The sequence below is a fragment of the Misgurnus anguillicaudatus genome, chromosome 13 (genome assembly GCF_027580225.2).
Source record: "Misgurnus anguillicaudatus chromosome 13, ASM2758022v2, whole genome shotgun sequence".
Taxonomy (NCBI): Eukaryota; Metazoa; Chordata; class Actinopteri; order Cypriniformes; family Cobitidae; genus Misgurnus; species Misgurnus anguillicaudatus.
In genome coordinates this window covers 28545205-28572646 of record NC_073349.2, presented here as the reverse complement: position 1 = coordinate 28572646, position 27442 = coordinate 28545205, and the positions used below count along the sequence as shown (strand labels likewise).

Sequence of the window (27442 nt, the reverse complement as noted above, 5' to 3'; positions counted from 1 at the left end):
CATCTTTCTTTTTTAGTTTAGTTTATAATGTTTTCACTGTTACTCAATTATGCATTACGATTTGGTGGTTTATATTGCCACACTATTTTGAAATCAAATTTACATATCCCCGGAGGATTTTGATGCTAATTTTATCTTACTTATTGTTTCTGGAATGAAAAAAAACAGCAGACGCGAGTTTCGATGAAACAAAAGCATTCATTATTCTTATCAACAGGAGTCACAGTCTGGATTCAGTCTGTGATACTGAAAGTATTTGCTTTTCAGTTGCTATGTACTTTAGCTGTTGATAAATCCTCTTTTCTTTTAAGCCCCTATCTACCAAAGTCACAAACCAGAACCAAAACCATCTCTAAATGACACACAGGGGCTAACAAATGACTGAATATACCAAAACACCTGCAGAAAGCATCTGCACTGACAAAGCTCTGTAAGTTCATCTGTGAAACTTCTCACATGGTCCTGCAGACAGCGAGTGAAGGCCCACGAATCTGGACCCTGATGAAATCCAACACATTTACCCAAGAAATTCAGGATCTCAAATCTTCTCAAAAAATATTTTGCAAATAACTAGGAAAAATTAGACTTAACTATTAAAACAATTTCCAAATTGCACATGATATTAGTTTATAAGAACTGAAAGTTTATAGGACTATTACTGTCAGAAAAAAGGTTTAAAATCTGTAAAACCCTTTAAAATGGTCCAAATATCTACAATTTAATTACAGATATGTATACATTTAGAACCAATATGTACCTCAGAGGTACCAATATGCATTTATGGGTATCAATATGTTCCTCTGATGAACTAATATGCCTTTATGGGTATCAATATGTACCTCAGAGGTACCAATATGCCTTTATGTGTATCAATATGTACCTCTGATGAACGTATATGCCATTATGTGTAGCAATATGTACCTCTGATGAACGTATATGCCATTATGGGTATCAATATGTACCTCTGATGAACTAATATGCCTTTATGGGTATCAATATGTACCTCTGATGAACTAATATGCCTTTATGGGTATTAATATGTACCTCTGATGAACTAATATGCCTTTATGGGTATCAATATGTACCTCTGATGAACTAATATGCCCTAACATGTACCTCTGGAGGTACTAATATGCTCCTTTGGGTATTAATATGTACCTCAGAGGTACCAATATGCCTTTATGGGTATCAATATGTTCCTCTGATGAACTAATATGCCTTTATAGGTATCAATATGTACCTCTGATGAACTAATATGCCTTTATGGGTATCAATATGTACCTCTGATGAACTAATATGCCTTTATGGGTATCAATATGTACCTCTGATGAACTAATATGCCCTAACATGTACCTCTGGAGGTACTAATATGCTCCTTTGGGTATCAATATGTACCTCAGAGGTACCAATATGCCTTTATGGGTATCAATATGTTCCTCTGATGAACTAATATGCCTTTATAGGTATCAATATGTACCTCTGATGAACTTTTATGCCCTAATGGGTATCAATATGTACCTTTGAGGTACTAATATGCTCCTATGGGTATCAATATGTACCTGAGGTCCTAATATGTCCTTATGGGTATCAATATGTATACCTTTGAGGTACTAATATGCCCTTATGGGTATCAATATGTACCTCAGAGGTACCAATATGCCTTTATGGGTATCAATATGTACCTCTGATGAACTTATATGCCCTTATGGGTATCAATATGTACCTCTGAGGTACTAATATGCTGTTATGGGTATCAATATGTGCCTGAGGTCCTAATATGCCCTTATGGGTATCTATATGTATACCTTTGAGGTACTAATATGCCCTTATGGATATCAATATGTACCTCTGAGGTACTAATATGAATTCTTTAGGTGCAAAGGTGAACTTTTTGAATGGGTACCCCGGCACAGTGACAGCTAGGGACCATTTTTTAAACATTTCTTTCTGACAGTGTACCTTACAACATGTTTTTTTCAAACCTGACACTAATATTATGATTGGCATGGGCCGGTATGAGATTTTGATGGTATGATAACCTTAAGCAAAATACCATGGTTTCACAGTGTTGCAGTATTGCCATTACAACACTAAATGTGTTATTTTCAAACCAGACACAATAACATTTTATTTTTAAGCATCACGTATGCCAGGTAAAAAAAGGCTTTAAATTATAATATTCTTATATACATACACACACACACACACACACACACACACGTTGGTGTATGTGGTTTACGGGGACATCTCCATAGACGCAATGCATTTTATCCTGTCCAAACTGTTATATTCTACTCCCCTTACCTACCCCAGTCCCTAACCCCAATGTCACAAAAACCTGTTGCCAGTCTTTAATCTATGAAAAACTACCATTTAGTATGTTTTTTAGCTTTTCCGTTTATGTAAACCACCTTTATAGCATAATAAACATGTCATTATACACTATTCATGTCCTTGTAAACCACATAGACCAACCCACACACACACACACACATCAAATAAATTACATGACTTAATGAAACCTTGGCCCCTCAAAACCTCAGTATACCTTGAAACCGGTAACCGGCCCATGCCTACTTTTAACATTTAAAAAACAGGACAAATAGTCAGCCTTTAGAAAATAACTGGAGGGGAAGATATTAACTATTCACCACTATGCAGCTGTTTAACATTAATAACATTTAACGCTGTCAGTTGGGCCAACAGGTGCCAGACGGCTGAAGTTATCCATCTTGTTATTCCTGCATTTGCATGGACGACATCAAACGTTTCATTAGCGGTGGATAAGCTCCTTTGGTACGATTCGTACATCAACATCTAAGTCAACGAAAACATGCGTATGAAAGCATTTTATTCATTTGAAGAGAAAAGTTGAAGTGGAAAAGCACCTGAAATCACAGAAGAGCACACAGGGTGAGAAAAAGAAAGAAACACTAACATTTTCCAGCTGAGGATGTGTCACATACAGAGATAATAAAACAAATCACAGCTATGTTGCACGATTGACATTTTAACACACAACACGATTAATATACACTACCAGTCAAAAGTTTAGAAACGCTTACTTGTTCTTTATTTATATTTCTTCCACATTACAAAATAATTATAAACTCATCTAAACTATGGCATAACACAAATGTAACTGTGGGAATTATGGAACTAAAAGCCTCAAAAATAAATTAAAACTCCGTGTTTGTGGTATGGTTTATTTTAATATTAATAAATGTTGAAAGATCACAGCATTACCAAACGCACTGTAATCCTCACGCTTGTTTTGGATGGAGATTCATTCTCTAACATCGCATCTGGGCCTGAATCCAACTCGGACACAAATTCCAAGACTGGACTGCAGGAATTATTACAAGACTACCAGCTTGAGAGCATGCATCATGCATTTTTGTCTTGGTCCAGTAAGCAACTGCCTACAAACCACATAACACGCCCTTGCAAACACCTACAATGCCCTTGCAACCATCCAGAACACCACAGAAACCACAGTTATGTGATAAATACCACGCAGAACACCTTAACAACTGCACAGCAATCTTCTGCAACACCACGGCAAGCAAGCAAGCACTACTTATATTTTCTTCAGAAGATAACAAAATTAATATAATGTTTTGATGCATTTCTCTCTCTGTGAGAGCCAGGAAGCTACTAAAGCATGTTTAACAAACAGAGAGACACAAGAGTTTATGGCTCGGTATTTATATACCCCCCGCCAAAGCATGCATTCCTATCACAATTCTATGAATCATTAAACTGAGTTTACAATAATGCGTGCATTTAAGGACCTGCTCATCACATTCTTCAAAACCCAAGAAATAAAAATGTCCAAATATGCATTTTACGGGAAGTCTAAAATCACTTTAAATTTAATCTTAATAGGTAAACATTCCCCACACGCTGTCAAGATCCGACTCCCGTAGCTCGCCCGGTCGGCGAGACAAGGAGACGGGAGGCGCTCGAGTCAATATTTACTCCATCTGAGGGGACTGGGTCAAGGGTTGCCATGAAAGTGATTATTCGAATTCCAGGAGAGCCTGAGCAGATGAACGAGAGGAGGAAAGATCACGAAAAACAGCCAGAGAATCAGATAAGAATTTCGAGCAGGGCGGCTTTTCAACACAGGATGATATGAACGGCCGAGCGATCACAGCAGTGGGGTTTTATTACATCCTTGTGGAAATAAGTGGCAGCTGGATGTGTCACACAAATTCTCAAAAAATGACAAAAATCTTTGAGATAACTTGATGGATGACTGAAGTTTGGTTATTTCTCTGCTAAAGGTCTTCAAAGTAGTTTTAGGGCCTTACTAAGGCATTTTGGGTGGTTGCTAGGTGAATGCTGAAGCAAGGACTGCATAAAGCTCAAAGATGCTATGCTGGTTCCAAAATATAAGCTTAGACGTCTTTAATAAGACTTGCTATATAGTACACGCTAAGCTGACAGACTGTGGTCGAGCAGGTTTTCTGCAAAAGTCAGTCACGAATCCCTTTTTTGCCATTTCAGCATGTCGTCAGCTTGGTGTTTCAATTTTGGACCCAGACATAGCCAACACGTAGCAGCGAGCCAACCCCATAGCCTACGTTACCTTGTTGCCATTGGATTAGTGTGTGTCCCTACCATAAGCTTTCTTTTTTTGCATGCTTATCATCTACCTGGCAAAAAAATGCCATTGGGATTTTGACAAACTTTCAGTATAAGCAGAAGCTGTAATCAAATACCATTAACAAGACGTCTACTTGTGAGTTTTTAAAAACCTGTCATCACCCTTTGATTGGCTACAAATGACATAACATCATTAAGACTGAATGGATGCTGAATCTGTGCCACTCAGAGAGCAAAGATGAATCTGGTCTCTAGAGCATCTTTGCAATCAGACACGTGCATCGGATCAAGAGTGCGTCTTGCATTTTACAGCCGAATCCAGCGTGCATGTGTGTTAATACATTTGCAAGTAAATGAATTAAAGTCTCAGTCATTCATTTCCTCACCTTATTACATACGAGTGCTTTTTCTCCTCAACACCACCTCAAATTTGTGGAGGAGCTCAACTCCCACGATACAAACCTCGTCCCTCGGCAACATTGTATTTTAATAAAAACTGGTGTCGCTCAAACTGACATTATTGCTATGTCTGGATGAATAAAACTTGTGCTGTATTTTTTGTTCCTAAGGCTGCAAAACGCATTTTTCTGATCAAATTAAGAGCTACAGGAAAACATTGCATGGTGGTAAATCCAATAATCCAGGAAAAATACTTAATTCCTGAAATAATTCCTGGAATAAGCAATGACTATAATCTCTCCAAACACTGTCAAGCCCTTCAGTACAAATCATAGCATCACCAGTCATACGTTAGTACAAATGCTTTAATAATGCATAAGAATACTTATGCTAACTTTAACCTGGTGTGCAAAAGACTTTACTCTAAAACGTCTAAAACAACCTGCACCTGCTTTGATAAATGTCCTACATATCCAAGAAATCCAAGAAAATCTAACCCCTATGAAAGGTAGGTGTGACACAATTGCACATATTATAAAGCATTGCATGAGCAAAGACTGCTGCCAATCATGACGCTAGAGTAGTGTGGGTGGTTGCCAGGGTATTTTGTGTGGTTGCTAGGGCATTCTGAGTGGTTTAAACATTTTCCTAGGGTGTTGCTGGAAGGGTCTTTTTTATTGACCCAAGTCAATACTTTGCATCCCCCCCCAAAACTTAAGAAGGTCTGATCTTGGCATCTTCTTCAGTCTATATGCTTGAGATTTTTGCCTGCTTATTATCATCAATATAAACGTCTAAAAGGTTAGGAAAGTAGGAACACAAGGCGGCCATCTTTGCAACGTCCAAGCAGTTAATTCAGTCATGCAAGACTAAAGTCCAATCAACTTTGATAGGGAAGAACAGATGCTTGTAAAATCGTGTGCTAAAATCACCATTAAACAACATATTTCCAACCAACAAATTAACCTGACATCAACTTTTGTTTCTTAAAGGGACACTCCACTTTTTTTTTAAATTAGGCTAATTTTCCAACTCCCCTAGAGTTAAACACTTGATCCCTTTACCATTTCGGAATCCACTCAGCCGATCTCCATGTCTGGCGGTTACAGCGTGTACTAAGACCGGCAAAAAAGTATACGTTGTAATGATACGCAGTGCTCGAAAATAGTCCCCTGCTACTGAAAGTTCCCTGCTGTTTTCAGGTGCTGCGTAATATCATTACGTCTCCTGCTGCTGCAGCAATGTTACGGCAGCAAAGTCCTTGATTATTACGCCAGAATGAGAGCACAGTTCCCAGCCATATAGGTTAATTTTCGTTCAGACAGACATGTCAGATATCTTTAAATGTACGTTTTAGCGGCTACCTTGGTGTCATAGTCATATAAACAAATGGAGCAGCTTGCCAAATTTGTTGCGAGGCCACCGGGGCTGCAGACTGCACACACGTCAGTTTACATTCGGGTCCAGTCGGGTTAAAACCAATGCCACTGGTTTGGGTGACCAAAATTGAAATGAATTGCTCTCAGATTTGAAAAGTAAAATACATTGTTATTAACATTTTTTATATATATTTTGTTTTGAATTTATGTGTTATTTATTTCAAATAATTTTGTTCTCTAAGGGCGGGATGAGAAACTCCTCTATACTAATTTTAAAGTGCCTTGCTTGTTACAGATGTTAAAGCAATGCTGCCAATGCAGTTAAAGCAACACTATGTAGTTTTTTACCTTTAAATAATGTCTCTAAAATTATTTCAGTGATAGAACAACTTTTAACTGGACAAATTGTACTGTTGCTGCAACCTGAGAAGCCTCCGAGCTGCTACAAGCACACACTGAAAGTGGAGGTGGAGGGTAGGACACACAGCCCCGCCCCTCCCCCTGCCTCTCTGATACCAGGCACTGTTGAGCTATTCAACCACATGGGGGAGCTGCAGGTCATTTTTACATATAAACTACATAGTGTTGCTTTAAGAAGTTTTATCTTAAATGCTTGTCGACTGAAAGTGAAGTTATGATTTAGAATTAGCATAATTGCTAAGTTTTATAGTTAAAATCTTTAAAGAGAGGCTAATTGTATATTGTGGTTTCTTAATAAAGGAAATTAAGAATGATGTAAATTGTGCGTGTGGTTCTGGCCCCCTTGGTATAAAGGAGAAAAATGCTGGCCCTCGGCATTATCAAAGTTGCCCATCCCTGGTCTAACCAGATTCAATAAATTATGCTAAGCTATGCTACCGCCAGCCCAGAGTTCAGCTGAATGGATTCCAAAATGGTAGAAATCAAGTGTTTTACTCTAGGGGAGCTGGAAAATGAATATATTTTCAAAAACTGTCCCTTTAAGCTCAAATTGTGCTAAAAACACATCTTTTTTCAAAGACTTACGTCCCAAGAGCAGCCATGTTGAGCGTTGCATAGCATTGATATATCTTGTTATATCCAATACCTTTAGTCAACAAAACGCATTATTGAAACTATTTCAAACTGTGCATTACTAAACTTTATAAATGAACACAAAGGGATAAGGGTTAAGCAAAAACACCTTTTATAATCCATAATACGATCTATGTTTTAAGCATAGCAACGTTTGTCTACAACTAAAACAAAGTTTTTGGTTATAATTGGACAATCTAGTATTGCCAGATTATGATTCTATGCTTACTTTCAGTTTAGGCTAGGTGTAAGGTAAACGCCTCTGTGTTTGTATTGCGTTGGTATGGCACGCTAGGTCGTGTACCGTCAAGGTTACAGGCAAAGCTAACAACTCCAGCTGTGAAAACCACCATACAAGGATCTGTAAGACCAAATGTTTCCTTTTAAAAGTGGCCTGCAATGATTCACACCTACCAAATGTATGTACTGAAATCATTGCATGAAATCACTGTTGAAATAATGCAGAAGGAGGTCAGTGTAAAAATAAAACTTGGTTCATAACAAAAACATAAGCATGGCCACAGAGAAGTGACGAAGAGATCAATATGCGCGGAAAGACAAAGTGTAAACATGTCACATTCTTAAACTCTTACGGACGTTTTTAACCTCGAGACAAACCTGCTCTATAAAACTGTGATAATCAAAATTACCAGAGCCCTGAAGACTATTAATATAAGACATGAATGAAATAACCCCACGCCATATGGCTGGATTATAACACCCCAGATCTTGTAATTAATAAGCCCGGTTATTGAATCCGCATAGCGCTGGTGGTGATCCTACAGCGATCCTACAGTGAGTCACTGCAGTTTGCTGTAATCACTCATACAAGCTTCCTTTCTGCATCTAAATATGGTCTTGGTGTATGTGAAGACCAAAAACCTGTGGTCATGATCTGTAGAGAAAAGAGGCGGTGGATGGGGGATGTTTGCGCTAGATATATACCGCGTGAGGAAGAGGAGATATGAATCCTCTGGGGGTTGTCTTTCCCCTCAAGACTTCCCAAACCAAATAAGCAAGAAAGATAAAACGCATCCATTTCTTTCACAGCCAGACGTGCAAGCGCTGAAAGAGCTCTACTGGCAAAGCTACTTTTACATATAAATTTCTTCACCGTATCATCTTATGTTCTCTGCGGTGAAACCTTTTTCCCACGGAGGTGCAGAACGAAGATACCACAGCTGAAGAGAAAGAGGAGATTAAAGAGTGAGAATAACATTTATCTAGCGGCGCATTACAGCAGATAAGCTTTACCCCCGAGTCTAAAGCTCCTATGAGATGAGAGACACTTTGATGATAAACTTTTGGATGCCTTCTCTTTGCATCCATCCGTATGGAGAACTTCATCATGAAGGGAGTGTTTCGCAAAGGTCAACATTGAGTTAAGCCCGGGACGGGTCAATATTGTCTGATGCGGTGTTAAATTCTCACAGCTTGGATTTTTTGTGTGTGCGAGACGTGATGGTAAAGATAAATGGTTGAAAGATTGGATTTAAATGGTAAAGAAGTGCCATAGAAATCATAACATGTGACCTATAAAGTATTTCACATAGTAAAAATAAAAATACAATACGTTCAAACCGAAATGTTTCTGTGCACGCAGATGACGTGCATGTGTGCCAACAGCCGTCAAACTCTTGGTATATAGTAGATTTTTACAGAGAATACATCGGCACCCCTGTTTCAGTTCTGGAATGTGACCGCATTAAAAGACGAGTCCTGACATCTCTCTCGCACACCCAGGACGGAAAAGGGAATCTGCCTGGAGCACACTGAGTCATTTGGAGCAACAAAACAGAGATGGGGCCACAGGCCATACATTCTGCACCACACTTGCTACCCCTAACCAAGAGAAATAAACCCATGTTTAATGAAAAGAGTAATGATCACACACACCATACAACAGATCACATTTAAAGAGTTAGTTCCATTAGCACCATTGGTTAGCATCATTAGACATCCGTAATATTTTTTGTCCTGTTATGAAAGTCAATAGTGTTCAAAAACTTCTCAAGATCTCAAACATTTAAAAGTTATGGCATTTAAAAAACTGCTAGGGTGTTTCACCATAGTCAGATATGAATAAACCCAACATTGGGTTAAATTTACCTACTAGCAAATTCTAGATGAATTTTAACCCAAAAAATTGGGTTTGTCCATATTTGACGCAACCATGGGCTGAAACAAACCATTAGATGATTCACAAAATGACAACTTTAAATGAAATGCTAAAAAGTACATCAAGATATATCTAAACACCTACAGTAGTTGTCTAGTCTCAAAAATGTCTTTGTAATCTTTCTTCAAAATGTAATCACTCGCTCCACCTCTAAAACTATTTTCTTTGTTGGCTGAGGTTTTCAAGCTCTTATTCAAGTCCTCCCTTTCAATTGCCTGTCATAAGGAGATAACTTTCATAATTCAATAAACTCAAAAGTAAACAGAACACTGCATCTTACTACACAAACCATTTCAGAAGTAAAATATAGAAGCTCTTAATAGATCAGTCAGGTTTATTGCACAAAAATCACATTTTGAATGGGCTTTCTGTGCTCTATATCTGCCTCTTCATGTCTTTGAAGCTGCTGGAAACACATTTTGAAAACACGTCTGAGCATGTCAGGTTACGGCCCAACACTACAGCTGACAGTTAAAAATCAGCTGATCACAGGTCAGTTGGAAATAAAGGCTCCACATTCAGTCAGCACTAAACTTCTTCGGGAAATAAATAGAGGAAATACTGTAAATGTGATTAAGAGATGACTGTTGAATATTCTCAATAAACGACAGAAAATGTTGGGCAAAAAAACTTTGGTGATGCGATGTTCAGAAGTTTGGGGGTTTGGTGACGGTCCTTCAGAGGAGGTTTGGTGACGTTCCTTCAGAGGAGATTTGGTGACGTGCCTTCAGAGGAGGTTTGGTGACGTGCCTTCAGAGGAGGTTTGGTGACGTGCCTTCAGAGGAGGTTTGGTGACGTGCCTTCAGAGGAGGTTTGGTGACGTGCCTTCAGAGGAGGTTTGGTGACGTGCCTTCAGAGGAGGTTTGGTGACGTGCCTTCAGAGGAGGTTTGGTGACGTGCCTTCAGAGGAGGTTTGGTGACGTGCCTTCAGAGGAGGTTTGGTGACGTGCCTCTTCAGAGTCAGAGGAGGTTTGGTGAAGGGCCTCTTCAGAGGAGGTTTGGTGAAGGGCCTCTTCAGAGGAGGTTTGGTGAAGGGCCTCTTCAGAGGAGGTTTGGTGAAGGGCCTCTTCAAAGGAGGTTTGGTGACGTTCCTTCAGAGGAGGTTTGGTGACGTTCCTTCAGAGGAGGTTTGGTGACGTTCCTTCAGAGGAGGTTTGGTGACGTTCCTTCAGAGGAGGTTTGGTGACGTTCCTTCAGAGGAGGTTTGGTGACGTTCCATCAGAGGAGGTTTGGTGAAACAATGCTTATGTAGATTAAACAGCTAAAGCTGACTACAATTTCTTTCTTTGCTTTGAAGCATTTTTAAAGACAAACTTAACAAGTGCTTAAAGCAATAGGGGGCACGAGATGGTGTGAGGGGGATTTTATAAAATACATTTATTTAATATAAATTCTGTGTAAATTATGGATTCACCCTACACAAGGGGGGCCGTACACCAAAGAGTTTGAGAACCACTGGCTTAAAGTAAGTCACTAGTTAAATCAATGCCTTTGCATGTCATCAAAAGATTGAGACCAATTTATCTTGTCATGAAACATAACAGCCTAAAACCTTCCACCCCATTTCCATAACATACAACCAAAAAGCGCAGTCATTTCCACAGCACCCAACACTGCTGTTCAATTATTCAAATGACACTGTCACTAGTCAGTACGGGTAGAAGTTGCTTTAAAATGATGTCCTGACAGTGTAAGCACATACATTATAAAAGGGGAATTCCATCGTGCTCATATCGGAATTCACAGATGTCTGCTGCCTGAGCGTGTGACTCCAAGAGTAGGGATTTTTATATTCCAACAGTTTCCCAAAGGATTAGGAAATCTACACTTTAATGTAATAATGCACAATCTAAAAATGAATACAACTGTGAACCATAACGACAAAGACATCCAGTTTCAGTGCTACCATATTTAATAAAATGCAAATGAAAACTATTTGATGGACAGTTTGTTGTACTGTTGTGTACACTCAGCTGGCAAAACACCAAAAATGTAATTTGAGGAAAAACTAGCACATTTCTGCAGAGTTCAATGTAAGCCTAACAACAGACAGACAGTACATTTATTCTTCACAATCTGGTTTAATACACAACATTAATTATATTGATTATATACATCTTCAATAATAACCACTGCACTTAACATACTGCACACATCTTAACACGAGTTAAACCATGATTGAGATAAAATGCCCCAAGATATGGAAGATAATAATCAGGATTTTTATAAACATCCAGTTAGGAACTTAGTCTTGAATATAATCTTGAGAACCTAAATGAGGACATGAGCGATAGACCTTTTGCACATCAGAGGCTGAAGATTTAACTATCCATCAATCAGTTTCAAATAAACACAATGATTTAGATTTTATTTAAACCAGTAAAGACATCCCAGCGCTCACATCAACAGAAGCTTAGGTGCTCTTCATAATCCTGTAGACTTACTTAAAGTCCCCCTGTGGTGAAAATCAAATTTTTATGGTTGGTTTATATGGGGAGTTTTTATATGCTTTAAGACAAACCATGTGCAAATTCATCATTCAACACCATTGCTGAGTATTTTCACATTCCCACAAGTATCTGGCAAACGCGAGCATCTTTTTTATCATAAACCCTTAGACGCATCTGCAGCAGGCACTTATTTTGACAAGATATGTGATGCACACAGGATCTCTCGACCCGCAGAACACATATTTTGAAAAAAGGAACCACACACACACATGACGGGCTACATACATGTTGTGACGAACTTCACAGAGCGCCCTCGAAAAAAGAAGTCACTGGCCGGCACTGCAAACATGCAACCCATCACATCATCACAGTTGAACGAGTGGATCAGTAGTTGGAGCCATAGATATATTATGTATAGATGCTGCATGGACTAAGCAGTTATGTATCTGAATTTGCTGAATACAGCATCTATTTACATATATATCTATGGGCTGAGCTGGTGCGAAAGAGTGGAGGCAGAAACAAATTTGCATATTTATATCGATGGCCCAAGCTGTGCAATTGAGTAGAGGTGGGGCCTAACTCGCATATTTATAGATGCACGTATAATAAATGAGGCAAGGGTGTAGAGTTACATTCAAGCTGTTTTGAAGCATGAAGAAATTACTGTCACAGGAAAAACAAAATTCACAAATGCTATTATGATGCTAAAAGGAGTTTTAAAGGTGCAGTGTGTAAATTTTAGTGGCATCTAGTGGTGAGGTTGCAAATTGCAAATGCATAGAGAAGCTACGGTAGCCACCACTAGACAAACATGTCATCTTCGGAGACAGCTTCTGTAGAAACATGGCGGCACAAAATGGCGTCTTCCATGTAAGGGGACCCTCGGTGTATGTAGATAAAAACGTCTAATTTTAAGGTAATAAAAACCTAAAGGTTCATTATGAAAGGTCTTTATACACCCCTGATTATATAGTTTTGTATATTATTTTGCATTTCTGTCAAGAGATCCTTCTAAAAATTACACACTGCACCTTTAAGTGAAAGTATCGAATACAGGGGGACTTTAACAATAAAAAATTAAAACCCACGTTACATTAATCCATTTTTTCCTCTCAGAAATGGGAAGAAGAGAACAGAGGAACGATTGAAATGAGATGTGAAGCATCTGTGGTCTCTCTCTCTCTCTATATGTCGCCGGGTTAACAGGAAGTGGCCATGAACTGAGTACAGACACATAAGGACTGTGTTTCTCTGAATGGACCACCAGTACATCCTACATTTAAATGACATGGCGTGTGCATGGAGACGAATCCATTGTTGAATGTTTTGTGAGGTCGCCCACCTCGAACATATCCTGTGACAGAAAATCGGCTTTTGAACACATTGAATTATGACACTTAAAACGCCTAGCAGCACTATCTAACAATCTGCACTATATTCTAATGTTCCCATTTTATGATTTTACAATGCTAATTCGTATGAATTTGTATGATCTCATGTATGTTTTAATATCTGCTTTACTCTGGACGTTGGGGTTAGGGACAGGGTTTAATTCATTTTTTATGATAATCGTACGTTTTTGTACAATACACCTCATACGAATTCATGTAAAATATGGTTGTTTCTAACAGATTGACATGAATTTATTAAGTGGTTTCTAACACTAGACTAAACTAAGACCCTAAAAAAACTAAATGTTTATAGACCAGCTTGTCATTTAGGCAACCCACTGGTTAGTTAAATGTTAATAGCATAGTTTGAATACCTCTAAAAAACAGCGACATTACAGGCTACATAATCATCATCAAATTTCAAAAGAATCCCAAATTTTCTCACAGAAAACACATGCATGTGTCCTTGAACATTAATGCGAACTAATTAAGCAGATAACTGGGACAAAGCAATAAAGAGGCAGCTACATGCAATGACACAACTCCCCGTCTGTTATATTAAAAATGAACAAATGTGGTCAAAGCAAATCTTGCCTGCATTGTCCAAACCTACAGACAGAGTCCGACTGCGTGCAAATTTAAATACAAATTTCATGGCCAATCTAGATGATGTGCAATTCACAAAGCACACAAAACACAATGCTTGTTAAATCATGTGTATAGACCTCAATGTCACGAGGATCTATTGTACTCTCATATCAAGTGTATACACACAAATAAAAGACAAGCTGATGGAGTATCCTGTTTACAGATCCTAATCATTCAAAGCCACTCTGATGATACGTAGTGCGCATCTAACAAAAGCAGATCACATTCATCCCTAAAAACAACAACATTTATTATTTTGCATTAAGAAAATTTTGCCTGTTTAGACAGACATGTTAGCTTTCACGGTTAAAAGGGACAAACCCATCCTGTTGCGTTGTAATCACGGGTTGTGTTAAAGGAATAGTCTACTCATTTTCAGTGTTAGAATATGTTATTACATTAACTAAGAATTGTTGATACATCCCTCTATCATCTGTGTGCGTGCACGTAAGCGCTGGAGTGCGCTGCGACGCTTCAATAGCATTTAGCTTAGCCCCATTCATTCAATGGTACCATTTAGATATAAAGTTAGAAGTGACCAAACACATCAACGTTTTTCCTATTTAAGACGAGTAGTTATACAAGCAAGTTTGGTGGTACAAAATAAAACGTAGCGCTTTTCTAAGCGGATTTAAAAGAGGAACTATATTTTATGGCGTAATAGCACTTTTGGGAGTACTTCGACTCGGCGCAGTAACACCCTCCCTCTCCCATTATGAGAGTGAGAAGGGGAGCGGACTTTTCAGGCGAGTCGAAGTACTCCCAAAAGTGCTATTACGCCATAAAATATAGTTCCTCTTTTAAATCCGCTTAGAAAAGCGATACGTTTTATTTTGTACCACCAAACTTGCTCGTATAACTACTCGTCTTAAATAGGAAAAACGTTGATGTGTTTGGTCACTTCTAACTTTATCTCTAAATGGTACCATTGAATGAATGGGGCTAAACTAAATGCTATCGAAGCGTCGCAGCGCGCTCCAGCGCTTACGTGCACGCACACAGATGATAGAGGGATGTATCAACAATTCTTAGTTAAGGTAATAACATATTTTAATATTGAAAATGAGTAGACTATTCCTTTAACTCATTGTTTGGTCAAATAAACATTTTCTGGGTTACTTTAACCCAACACTTGGGTTTGTCCCTTTCTTGGCCCAACCATGGGTGGAAAATAACCCAGGTTATGAGACATTTTAATGATACCAAGTAATGTTTTCATTTTAATAAACATAAAGGGGTGATTCCCACGAAATCCAGACTTAGAAGGTGCCCAGCATCAGAATTTTTTAAAAGCCCTTGAAGCCAATTTTTTTGCACATATAACATTAAGGTTATTTTTAGAGGATTCAAAAGTTTTTTTTTCTATAGAATTATTTACATTTTTAGATTATCATTATCAAAAATTAACATGATATAACATTAAATATATGCATTTACAAACTCGCGTTTCGGTAATGAGAACTAAAAAGTTGTCTAGGTACTATGACAAACAAAATTTTAACTTTTATCTGGAGAGAAAAAATAAGAACTGCTGTGTACCTGGTAGCCATCTTGAGTGTCACAGTCAATTATTTCCCTTCCAACTATTTTTTTTAAATGTTAGTTCCTTGAGGGCTTAAACTATGATTGAAAATTGTTGCGGAGGATGAGAAAATTGGTCTTAGACACATTTATATTCCTTATTATTGTCTCTACATTGATCACCAAACACCAAATGTTTCTTTACTGTACATGTTTATAGAATAACATGCACTGAAGCTTTTTATTTTTTAGATTTTTTAATTATAAATATTCCCATGTCAAAGAATCCAAATCCAGTCAAGAACACGTTACGGTAATGAACATTTTCACCTTAAATGTGGAAAAAAAATTTGTTTGTATAATGTCTTTTGAAATCATGTTCAAAATAGTACATGAAGAGATGTTTGGAACTGTATGCTTCTTATTTTGATAGTATTTACTTTTTTATCAAAATGTTTCAAGTCTAATTTCGCAATTAGGCAATTCACAACACAAAAATCTGGGCGTCCCTAAACAGTCCTAAATCTTTTTTGTTTATTTAGCGTATTATAAACAGGACAAAACAGTAGAAAACCAGTGGCCACTTTGCCGATATAAATATCTCATAAAATCTGATTATCTTTGCTCTTACGTGACGTAATTCAGTAAATCTGTTCCCCAGTGTTTCAGCCAGATAGAGTTCTCCGTTGTTCCCCGATTTCTCTCTCCTCAGTTAATCTTGTCTCTCACCATCACTCGCTCGCATAATAGCATTTTCAAAGATGAAGCTACTTTATATTGCGTGCCAATTCTCAAAGGCAGTCGGTAGAAACAGACCCATCATTCATAGTCAAGCTCAGTGTATCACTCCACACACAGAGGGCCCAGTGAAGAGAGGACAAAGACCCCACTGCGTCGGCACGTTACCAATTAACAGGCATTTTGCCTTTAAGAGTTGCTTTCCCAATGATCTCATTTGAAGCCGACTTACACTTCCACGCCTTTCACTGAGAGGCATTCAGTGAAATCCGAAAGGCATTAGGGCCACTTCATGAGCTCTGTGTTTTCTCTTTGAGGGCCCTCACATCTAATTAGGAGCGTTGGTTTCTTCTCATAAAGCACCCATAAGGGGCATCAACAGCTACAGGCAATGCAGATAAAAACAGACAAACACTATTGTAGATTGCATGCATTAGCTAATAGCTCTTGGGCACTGTGGGATAAATAGGGAATACAGTAGGAAAAAGAAGTACGTTTAAGTAAGTTAGCAGATGCGCTTTCTTTGCAAACTAACCTGATCTCACAGGAACATACGCATAATTAGGGCTGTCACAATGATTAAATAATCGTCTCATCGCAATTGTTTGACCTCATCGCGATGATTTCAGGTCACCGCAATGAATGCACATCTCTCTAAAAACACAAGGGGGAGCTGCAGCGCCTGTATAAATGAGACAGTATCAGATTACGTTTAAAAATGTTTATATTAAAAATATTTACTCCCAGATAAACCTTGCAAAAGATTTATTTTAAATAATCACAACAATCTGTGAAAATTATTTCATAAACAAAAAAATGTATGAGAATTAAATGTCAAAGCAATAAACAAGCAATTAATCGTCAAAATGTATTAAACGATTAACCGTCAGCCAAATTTCATAATCGTGACAGCCCTACGCATAATATGCTAATTTCTATAAAGTGAATCACACAAAAATGTACGATTATTATAAAAAAAAAACAATAAAGATACCCCACCCCTAAAGCCCTGAGTATAGTCCATTATTTTACGCATACGCATGCATACGTGCACAGTCGAATGGACAGCCTTGCAAAACGTAGTTCATTTGACTCATACACGTGTGCTGGAGTTGCATGCGCATCTCGTTGCCAACATACTTTATACTCCTGTACACCCATACGCGCAACCTGCGCGTATAATGTATGCAAGGTTTCAAAAACTTGGCAGTGCATGTACAGTAAAGCCTGGAGTATAGTCTGTTTTTATGCGTAAGTGAACATACGCACACAGTCGAACGAACAGCCTTGCAAGGTATAGTTTATTTGACTTGTACGTGTACACAGACGATCGACGCATGCACATTGCAACAAAATGCCATGCACCTCCTAGGCTACATACTACATTCTCCTGTAGGCGCATACGCGACCTATGCATACAATGTACGTGGGTTTCAAAATATGACGTTTTCGATGACAAAAACTGCATCACGCGTTTAGACACTGTACGCCGATCCTCGCATACACATAGAAAATGGACTGTACTTCGGCCTCATGCACACACTCTTCTGATGACGTAAATTGTGTCATTGTGTTTCCAGACCCTCGCGTACGTGTAAAAACTGGACTATTACTTTCAGCTTAAATTCAATTTTATATAGTAAAAGCTAGGGGTGCACCGATAAATGCCAATATACACAAATAATACTTGTCCGATTACTCTCCTGTATCACACAGCCATGATTATTCACAGCTATTTCATGTACTACGGCTTTTGATCAGTAAGTCCTTATCGATCTGAAATCACTATTAGTTTGAGTCGTTTATAACATGCATTTGAAAAAAGCAATATTCGTCAAACATAATCATTATACCAATTCTTTATTATCATGAAAATACCTGAAAAGGTTGGAAGAACAGCAATATAAATATATCCTTAAGGCATTTCCTTATAGCTGCGTTCGTCGTCTGCAGCGCATATTGAATTTCTGCACAAGAGCGCCCTCTGCCATTTTGGATGTAGCGTCATTTCACCGTATTTTCTTGAGAAGCATAGCAACCATCATCGGCCGATATATCGGTGCACGCCTAGTGAAAGGTCTTTTCGTAACAAAAAAGTTCCAACTAATTCATACAAATTAGCCACTTTGTAAAATACGTACGAATACATTGCCATGAGATTGCGCAAGAGAGAAATAGCAGTTAATTGTGAAGTACTGCCAATGTTTGTGTGTAAATTTGCTTTTCATGGGAAATGCTGCATTTGAAAGACTGCTATCACAGGCGAACATGAGATCTGTGTGATAGAAAATTATAGTGGAGATCTTTTAACTTTGACAACAACCACAGTACTGAAAACAAGCAAACAGAAGAAAACGTAATATTTTAGTTGGTATATAAGAATTGACAAGGGCACCCTGACATTTTGGATTTTTCTTATGCCACTAGGAACAGACTTGCACAAATACTAAAACCTATTCACTCCCACTAGTAAAACACACTCCAACAAAAAAACGTAGAGTAGTGAATTTCAACTAAAGCCTTGGATTAAAATTGGCATTGAGACACTCTGGCAAACATTCCAGTGGCAAAGCGCGCGCGCGATAACCAGGATGTACAATGACAGAACTGGAATAGTAATGATGTTAAATGCAAGTCTAGCGAGGAAAGCACAAAGAAGGATAAAAGAACAATCAAAAAAGATGGCTGTTTAAACTAGCCATGATAAACCGACATTCCCGAGAAAGAGTGCGTTCACACCATGTAACCCACAGGATAACATGCGCAGACAGCCGTACAGTATGTGGTATATGACACCTGCCCTGATTCAAACTAGGGTTAATTTGGTTTGTAAAACCACCCTCACTTCCACTTACCGAAGCATTTTTTCCAAATAAAAAACACTGAGAAAAGCAAGTGTGGGCGAGGTCTGTCTACCAAGATGAGAAGTTGTAAACTTATAGTATAGATCATAGATTAGTTTTATGATGAAATCTCTATAATATGAGCCCAGGAACGCCTCGACTTTGAATTATTGAGAATTATTGTAATCTAGAGGAAATTCCCCTGAAAGAAAAGTCAAACAAACCAATAAAATCACTCACAAACAGTGTAAAAAGAAAATGTGACAGCACAAGAGGAGACACTTTAACTGGCTTTCGAAGATCTACAGCAGGTTATGACATCTACTGTAGGAATAGCTGATACAGCCTACATCTCTCGACTCAAGTAGATATTTTGTTCCTGTTTTTAAAGGACCAAAAATAGGAATTAAATATGCAAGACTCGCTCCTAATGGTAAACTCAAAATTTAGAGATTTGACTAATTCTGAGGGGGTGAAACATAATCTTAAACATATGACACTGACAACAGTGAGACTGAGAAGTTACAGCGCTTAGTTCACTGAAGAGCATTCATTCCCTGTGTGTGCATGAGGCATTTGGACAGACAGACAGACAGACAGACAGACAGACAGACAAACGGAGAGAGAGAGAGAGAGAGAGAGAGAGAGAGAGAGAGAGAGAGAGAGAGAGAGAGAGAGAGAGACTTAGATACGATATAACGATATAACGATAGATAGATAGATAGATAGATAGATAGATAGATAGATAGATAGATAGATAGATAGATAGATAGATAGATAGATAGATAGATAGATGTCATATACATTAAGTTGGAGAAGTAAAAATAAAGACTTTCATTCAAATAACAGTTTGACATTTCTTTCTGAACTCTTAAGTCTTATGTATGACTGTTCTTTAAGTGGAGATCCGGTTCAGGTGTGACGTTAAAAAGGCCAATCCTGACTAGTCCTGACGAGACTCTTGTGTAGTTTGTCAACCAAATGGGCTCACCAAATTGTGACCGTTTGTCTGCAGTATTATTCACAAACACACAAGAGTCAAGCAAAACACAACAACGATCTGCCGATCACCATGCAAATACTGCGATATTTAATTGTGTTACAAACCGGTGAAAATACCCGGATCTATAAACAGGATCGACAAATACTGAACACGACCGCACTTTCTTTTAAAACAACATACCAAAACATCTGTTTATGTGACTGACCAGAAATCCTTAAAAACATACTGATATTATATTATAATACAGCGGCCATTCAATCTCACACAGGATAAAAACAAATCGTTTACTCACCCTGTCGACTCCCAAAATTGTGGTGTAAATCAAACCCTGCTCGTTTAGGTTGACGTCTGCTTTATCGCTTTCGGTGTATGAATGAAACGGGCTCAGAATCCCATAGTCAATAATGTTGAGTGGCTCCAGCACACGACATGAAACGAGGCAGCGAGCGCATTCAGTGCGCGCTCATGACGGGGATCGCCTGGGAGCGCGCACAGCTGCACGAGTCATCGTTTTGATTGCAACAACGTGACGGTGTTACTCCGGTAACAGATCATATAAATCCAACGAAATTGTCGGTTTATGGCGGTGTGCGAATATGCGGAATACGATTATCGCGATCCTGAGTGAAAGCAACCGCCTGAACCCGTGACACCCATATGAGATTAAAAACTGGTAGGGCAGGGCGCTTTGACAGCAGAGAGAGAGAGAGGGAGAGAGAGAGAGAGAGAGAGAGAGAGAGAGACGCCTGAGATTCATGGTGACGCAAGAATTGAGGATAACTGGGCCACCTATTGCTGGATCTGGGGCACACACACTGAACGTCATTGTGAAATTATGTGAGAGAAAAGCTGTAAAGACAGATTGTGTAGTGATAAAAAACTACATTAAAAACTTGTGTTTAAAACCGTCTACTTACTTTAACCTAATTCACAAATGATAGATAATAAACATTGATAATAATTTAAAGGGATAGCTCACCCAAAAATTAAAATTATGTCATAATTTTCTCATCCTCATGTTGTTTAAAATCCGCATGCATTTCATTTTTTCTAACAAACACAATATAAGATATTTTGATAAATGATGAAAAGCACACTGCTGATGGTAACCATTGACTTCCATAGTAGGAAAAACAAATACAATTGAATTCAGTGGGTACCATGGACTGTGTGCTTACATATATAATTTATTAAAATATCTTCTTCATCATTTATCATAATACTTACATAATATTTGTTTTCCTACTATGGAAGTCAATGGTTACAATCAGCTGCCCACCATCATTTATCAAAATATCTTCTTTTGTGTTCATCAAAATAAAGAAATTCATACAGGTTTAGAACAACATGACGGTGAGAAAATAATGACAGAATTTTCATGTTTGGGTGAACTGTCCCTTTAAAACGTCGGGTCGGATTTCGCGGGAAATGTCAATTTGACGTCATTTGACTTTAGGCAAGGTAAGTTTAGATAACTTTAGATAACAAAGTTACCAGGATTTTTATTTTTAGAGAGAGATAGAGAAGCAAGAGTTGTTAATAATGTAATGTTAATAAACTTTAAATTTTAGGTATTTGGAATGGTTTCCGTGATAAACTTTAATGGCTAGCAAAAGTTTTTATATCATGTGTAGTTTTCTTGTATATTATTCTTGTCTTGTTATTGACACAGTGTAAAATGTACAATTATTTAATATCACAGTAAAACATCTAAATATTTGCAGTTTCTCCTACTCTCACATTCTTCAGTCCTTTAGGTGTCTATTTATGATGGTAAAGAAATCATGGGGGGCGGGGGTAAAATTAAAATACCATATTATATTTGTTTGAAACAACATCTGTAAAAAAGGGCATGACTGGATGATGGAGATGCTTACTAAAAGCCAGGATAAATTGTCCAAAATGTTTGGGGAGTCCTGAAATATTTTGGGCAACATAATCTTTTCTGGCAAATTTATGGTAAAGAGAACAGCCAAGTACGTTATATTAAATATAAATATAAGGTAAAGAAACACACCTCAGTAAGTTGCAGTGTCCTCCGATTGGCCAGCCAACCAGAACGTTGCGATTGGCATGAATACCTCTGTCGTCAGCCGGAAGTGTGACGCCCCTTACCATGTTTGGGCGAACACTGACAGCAGTTAATATCGCCTTCACTACCTTATCAATACGAGCCGAATCTGTGTTAAACAATGGGACACCCATGTGTGGCACAGTATAGTGCGTAAACCTCTTAAACTTAAAACTTTTGAACGTGTATAATCTATGAAATACTAAAACACTGAAACTTGTGGGAATGTGAAAAATAAACCGAGCTGTGGTTCTTTAATGTTAGCTGCATATTTGACTGTTCACTTTGCCATACATATGAATAAAAGATTGCCACCTGTATCTAAATTAGTAAATATTGCTCTGTAACCATGGCATGTGTTAGAAACAATACTATTACTATACGAATACTAATCCTTGTTTATTATTACGGTATATACTACAGTAGTTATTTCTTTTCTTCTTTAGAGTGCAGCTTTTCAGTTTCCTAATATCTCATGACAGACAAGTCCCATCTGGTTCAAGGGCACCAGAAAAACACATACCAAGGACTACAGCCTAAGGCAAATTCTTGTTGTCCTTCCGGTTATCTGTAAACCGTTCTTTATTTCAACTGTTTGTGCTTTTTACACAATAAATGTAATCAATCCATGTGACACTGCTGCCCCCTAGTGGAAATAAATGACTATGGTTGCATTATTGAGGTTGTAAAAAACAACAAAGATTCAGTAAACAAAGTAACAATAGTTATTACACAACATGTGCAGACCATAAAATCAACCTGCTTTCATTTCTGTGTGTGTGCTTGATTTTATTATTTTTTAAATAAAGTATATGGCAACATTGGTGGATACCCACACAGAAAGATATTATTGTGTTTCTGCCTGATGATTGTTCAGTAATTAACATTACATATCACATATCATGGTACGCAAATACACACCAGCACATATCAACAGCACAAACCTGGTATTCAAAGAATTTCAGAGTGTGTGTTCATGTATATTGTGATGCATGTTGTGAGTAAATATACACAAAAGGAAGATACACATTCAGTACTTCAATACAGTACTAAATTTAACACAGTGAGTGATGATACAGAAAATGTAAAACGTAATGAATAAGACTGCAGGTGCTCAGATGTGCTCTTGGAAATCTACCTTTTTGTTAGTTTATTAGCCTGGTCTGAACCTGAGTATGATTCAATGTGCTGGTCTCTGTATATACTTGGATTTTGGTTTGTGCCATCAACACAAGTACCACAGTTTGGGACAGTTGAATGGTAGATCTCCAAACTGGAGCATAAATGGAAAATATGTAAAAGATAAAAACAACTGCTTGTTACATCCAGGACATTAGTTGACACCGTTCATTCATCTCTGTTTCTGTGGTCAGAAGAGACACTAGGGAAGAGCACATCACTCTCCAGCGAAAGGTTGCTGCCCAGTCCCGCAATACGGCTGCGCAGGAGAAAGTGAGTCCTCCTCTGCAGAAGTCTCTGTTGCTCCTGCTTGAGCTCCACGTAGGAGCGAGAAAACGTGTGAAAGATGGACGTGACGGGGAAAGCCATCAGCAGGATCCCGCTGAGGATGCTGCTGAGCGCGACCACCTGTCCGGGGATGCTGCGCGGCACCATGTCGCCGTATCCCACCGTCGTCATGGTGATCACGGCCCACCAGTAAGTGGCGGGGATGCTACTGAACTCGCGCGTGGCCGCGGCCTCGTTCTCGATCAGGTAGAGGAGAGGTGAGAAGAGCGCTATGGCGACGCAGAGGAAGAGAAGGAGCAGGCCGAACTCGCGCGTGCACCTGCGCGCGGTCAGGCCGAGCGTCTGAAGTCCGAGAGAGTGACGCGCAAGGCGCATCACGTACAGGATGCGCAGTGCGCGCAGCACGCGTAACACCAGGCCCACTTTGTCCAGGTAACTGCTGCCCGAGCCCAGTCGTTTCTCGCCCGTGGACGTGCTGTCCACCACCAGCGTGATGTAGTAGGGCAGGATGGCTATGACGTCGATGAGGTTGAGGGGTCGCCGGAGGAAGGCCAGCTTGCTGCGGTCTTGGATGAAGCGCAACGTGAACTCCAGCGAGAACCAAGCCACGCACACAGTCTCCACGATGAAAATGTTATAGCACATCTGAGAGCACTTGCCCTGAAATTGAGAAATAATAGATTGGGATTTTGCATTTCTTGACCAAGTAAAAAGTAAAGCTTAAAGGGTTCACCCGAAAAAGACAATTCTGTCATCATTTACGCACCCTCATATTGTTTTAAACCTGTATGCATTTCTTTTTTCTGATAGACACAAAAGACGACATTTTGATAAATGATGGTAGGCACACAGCTGACTGTAACCATTGACTTCCATAGTAGGAAAAACAAATACAATGGAATTCAGTGGGTACAACTGTGTGCTTAACATTATTTATCAAAATATCTTATTTTGTGTTCATCAGAAAAAAGAAATTCATGCAGGTTTAGAACAACATGATGATGAGAAAATGATGACCGAATAAACATTTTTGGGTAAACTATCCCTTTAATTAAGTATGTTTTTTGGAATTTTTTATTTATTTTGTTTTAACATTCATATATTTACATATTTCAAATTGTATATCAGGGGCAACAAATACATTTCTAATTTTACAAGCCATATGGCAAAAATATATTTTCTTGGCCAAAATATAAAGTATAAACTGTATAAAGTATAAGTATAAAATGTATAAGTAGCCTATATATTAAATATAAAATTATAAGTATATATTTTGCAATTGAAAGAATATTTATTTGAACCTTTTCAAACCTGTTATGTTTACAGGTTTGTTTTCTTCTTCGTGTTTACATGTGGTCAAGATTGCTCTAATTTGACGTCAGCACAATTTTCTTATTTTTTGTTTAAAAAAAAAATTTGCACTTTAAATTTTATGCAATTCAACTTTGTTAGGTATGAATGTTAAAGAATTATTATTTTGCACAAAATAAAGGAGATAATAACGTTTCTTTTTAGACTTTAGCTGACGTGCAATGTTAAACTAACCCTGAGATTTAGCCAACATTAGCACACATGTCAGTTTGGGGCAAGTTGTCACATGTTTTTCACACTGGAAATAGTTAACCACGGGTTATTCTAAACCCTGAGTTAACGGAATCCTGGGTTATCTGTTTCACGTTTCACACTGTTCATATTTAACCAGGTGTTAAGAGATAACCCATATTCATAATCTGACATTTCACACTGTGCATTCCTAAACCCTAGGTCATGTGTCTAAAACCCTGCTCCTACACCTGTCTGTAATTATCAAACAACCCTGAACACCTTGATTAGCTGGGGGTTGCCCCATAAAAATAAGGGCTAGCAGGGTAGCCTGGGTTCATAATCCTGGGTTAATTTCAGGGATAACCCTGCTTCTAAATTACAAGTATGAAACGATCCTGGTTAAAAGCAGGGTTTAGAATGAAGATAACTCAGGGTTAAGCGCAGTGTAAAAAGCCCTTAATGTTAATATTAGGAGTTAATATTTCCAGTTCTGGTTTGAATTTAAAAATTAAAATCAATAATCACAATTAAGTTGTGTTTTTCTTTTTAGAAAATCTAGTGTGACAACTTTCCTGCCGATGGGGCAAATTGTCACAAGTGAACATTCTCTATTCTAACAGTCTACAACTCCGTATTGAGATGAAAATGTACAACATATGTGCCCAAGACTTCGTTCTTTCATTTGGTATGAGATTTATACCATTGTGATGTATGGTGCTTAGTAAATGTTAGAGAGTGTAAAAATTCTGACAATTTACCCCACTCACTCCATTTACATTGCAGTATGGGAATGCCACTAATTGAGCTAATAATTTCATTTTGTGACAGAAAAGTTTCTTTGTAGTGAAAAAAAAGTTATTCAGACTGTAAAAAGTTAAGAAAAAAAAAGGTTCTTCTAAACCTCAAAAGTAAAAAAGTTTTTATTGGGAAACTGTGTGAAGCAGTACTGCTAACAGAACACTAGAGGGCGACAAATAAAAACACATTGTCAGAACTGCACCTGAAACATTTTGGGGCAGTTTACAGAACCGGGCTGAAGCCTAGTCCCAGACTAATGTTTTAGCTGTTTTACCTGAAAACAATATTTACATTTACATATATCAGTGACATTGTTTTGTCTCAAGATGCACAGCAGTAATGTTTTTTGTAGGGCATAAAACCCAACTTCCTAATATATCATATATAATCCTAATATAAATAAGACTTAGTGCTGGATTAATCTAAACCCTGTCCGGAAAACCCATTATTATTATTATTATTATTATTATTATTATTATTATTATTATTATTATTATTATACCACAGCACTCTTTTCTGTTGTTTTTCAGTGCTCATTAAATCTTTAGGTGGCACCTTGAAGACTAACAACACATTTTTCCCCAAAAGTAAAAAGAATGTGTCGAATTACACCTTAACAGAAGCATGTGTGATAATATGTGAATCCTGTGAAAGTGACTAAAGTGCATTAAAATAACACAGCACTGAAGGTGAAGATAAGTACCTGAAGAAATTTAAAAGATAACCACTAACATGCATCTATTAATTTGCTGTTTCTTGGAGGTATAGATTATTATTGTAAACAATCTAAATTGATCAATCTTTTTAGGATAACAAGCAAATAAATAACTCTGTGTGACCAGAAATTGACTTTAAACATCGCTTATAAATTGTAGCAACAGTCAATAATAATATATTTACCATGATTTGTGCTCACAAAATACTTTTAACAAGGTGATATGAGGAATAATATCTACAAACCACTTCAGGAACATTCCTCCAGAGTCCCGGAGAAGTGTGTTTTTCCTTATAACAGTAGACTATAATGTGACATTGCACAGAGAACATCATTTATAAACAGAAAGGAGTCTTCGTCATGCCAGCACTATGTTGGTTTTATGCATGATTGAATTTTCTATGCTCTGTTGTTTCTCCGCAGCCGTTTAGATTATTGCAAAGATGGATGTCTGCAATGGTGTTTTAATTCAATTAGTGTAAGGGCTTGTTTAATGTGCGAGTCAGTCTAACTGTGACATATTATTTCTGGAAAACAATGACCTCTCCTGTAGCAAACTGTCTGCTTGAACAAATTTCATGGTGTTAAAGGAATATTCCACTTTTTATAAAAATAAATTTGATAATTT

The 27442-nt window shown here is 38.0% G+C and overlaps 2 protein-coding genes across 6 annotated transcripts in view; both read right to left on the bottom strand.

Annotated features, from left to right (window-relative positions):
- The window catches only part of src (v-src avian sarcoma (Schmidt-Ruppin A-2) viral oncogene homolog), a 65490-nt gene extending 44583 nt beyond the window's left edge, over window positions 1–20907 (bottom strand). Inside the window, exon 1 of one of the 2 annotated variants that reach the window (XM_055187904.2) lies at window positions 20511–20907. The gene's annotated coding sequence lies outside the window, so the exon portion shown is untranslated. The remainder of the gene's footprint in view (window positions 1–20510) is intronic. The other variant, XM_055187905.2, reaches the window with a different exon arrangement.
- A 1928-nt stretch (window positions 20908–22835) lies between these two features.
- Window positions 22836–27442, bottom strand: part of kcng1 (potassium voltage-gated channel, subfamily G, member 1) — a 77916-nt gene continuing 73309 nt past the window's right edge. For all 4 annotated transcript variants that reach the window (XM_055188615.2, XM_055188613.2, XM_055188614.2 and 1 more), the window contains one exon: window positions 22836–24416. In XM_055188615.2, coding sequence (XP_055044590.2) covers window positions 23637–24416 — 780 coding nt within the window. In that variant the 3' untranslated portion in view covers window positions 22836–23636. The remainder of the gene's footprint in view (window positions 24417–27442) is intronic.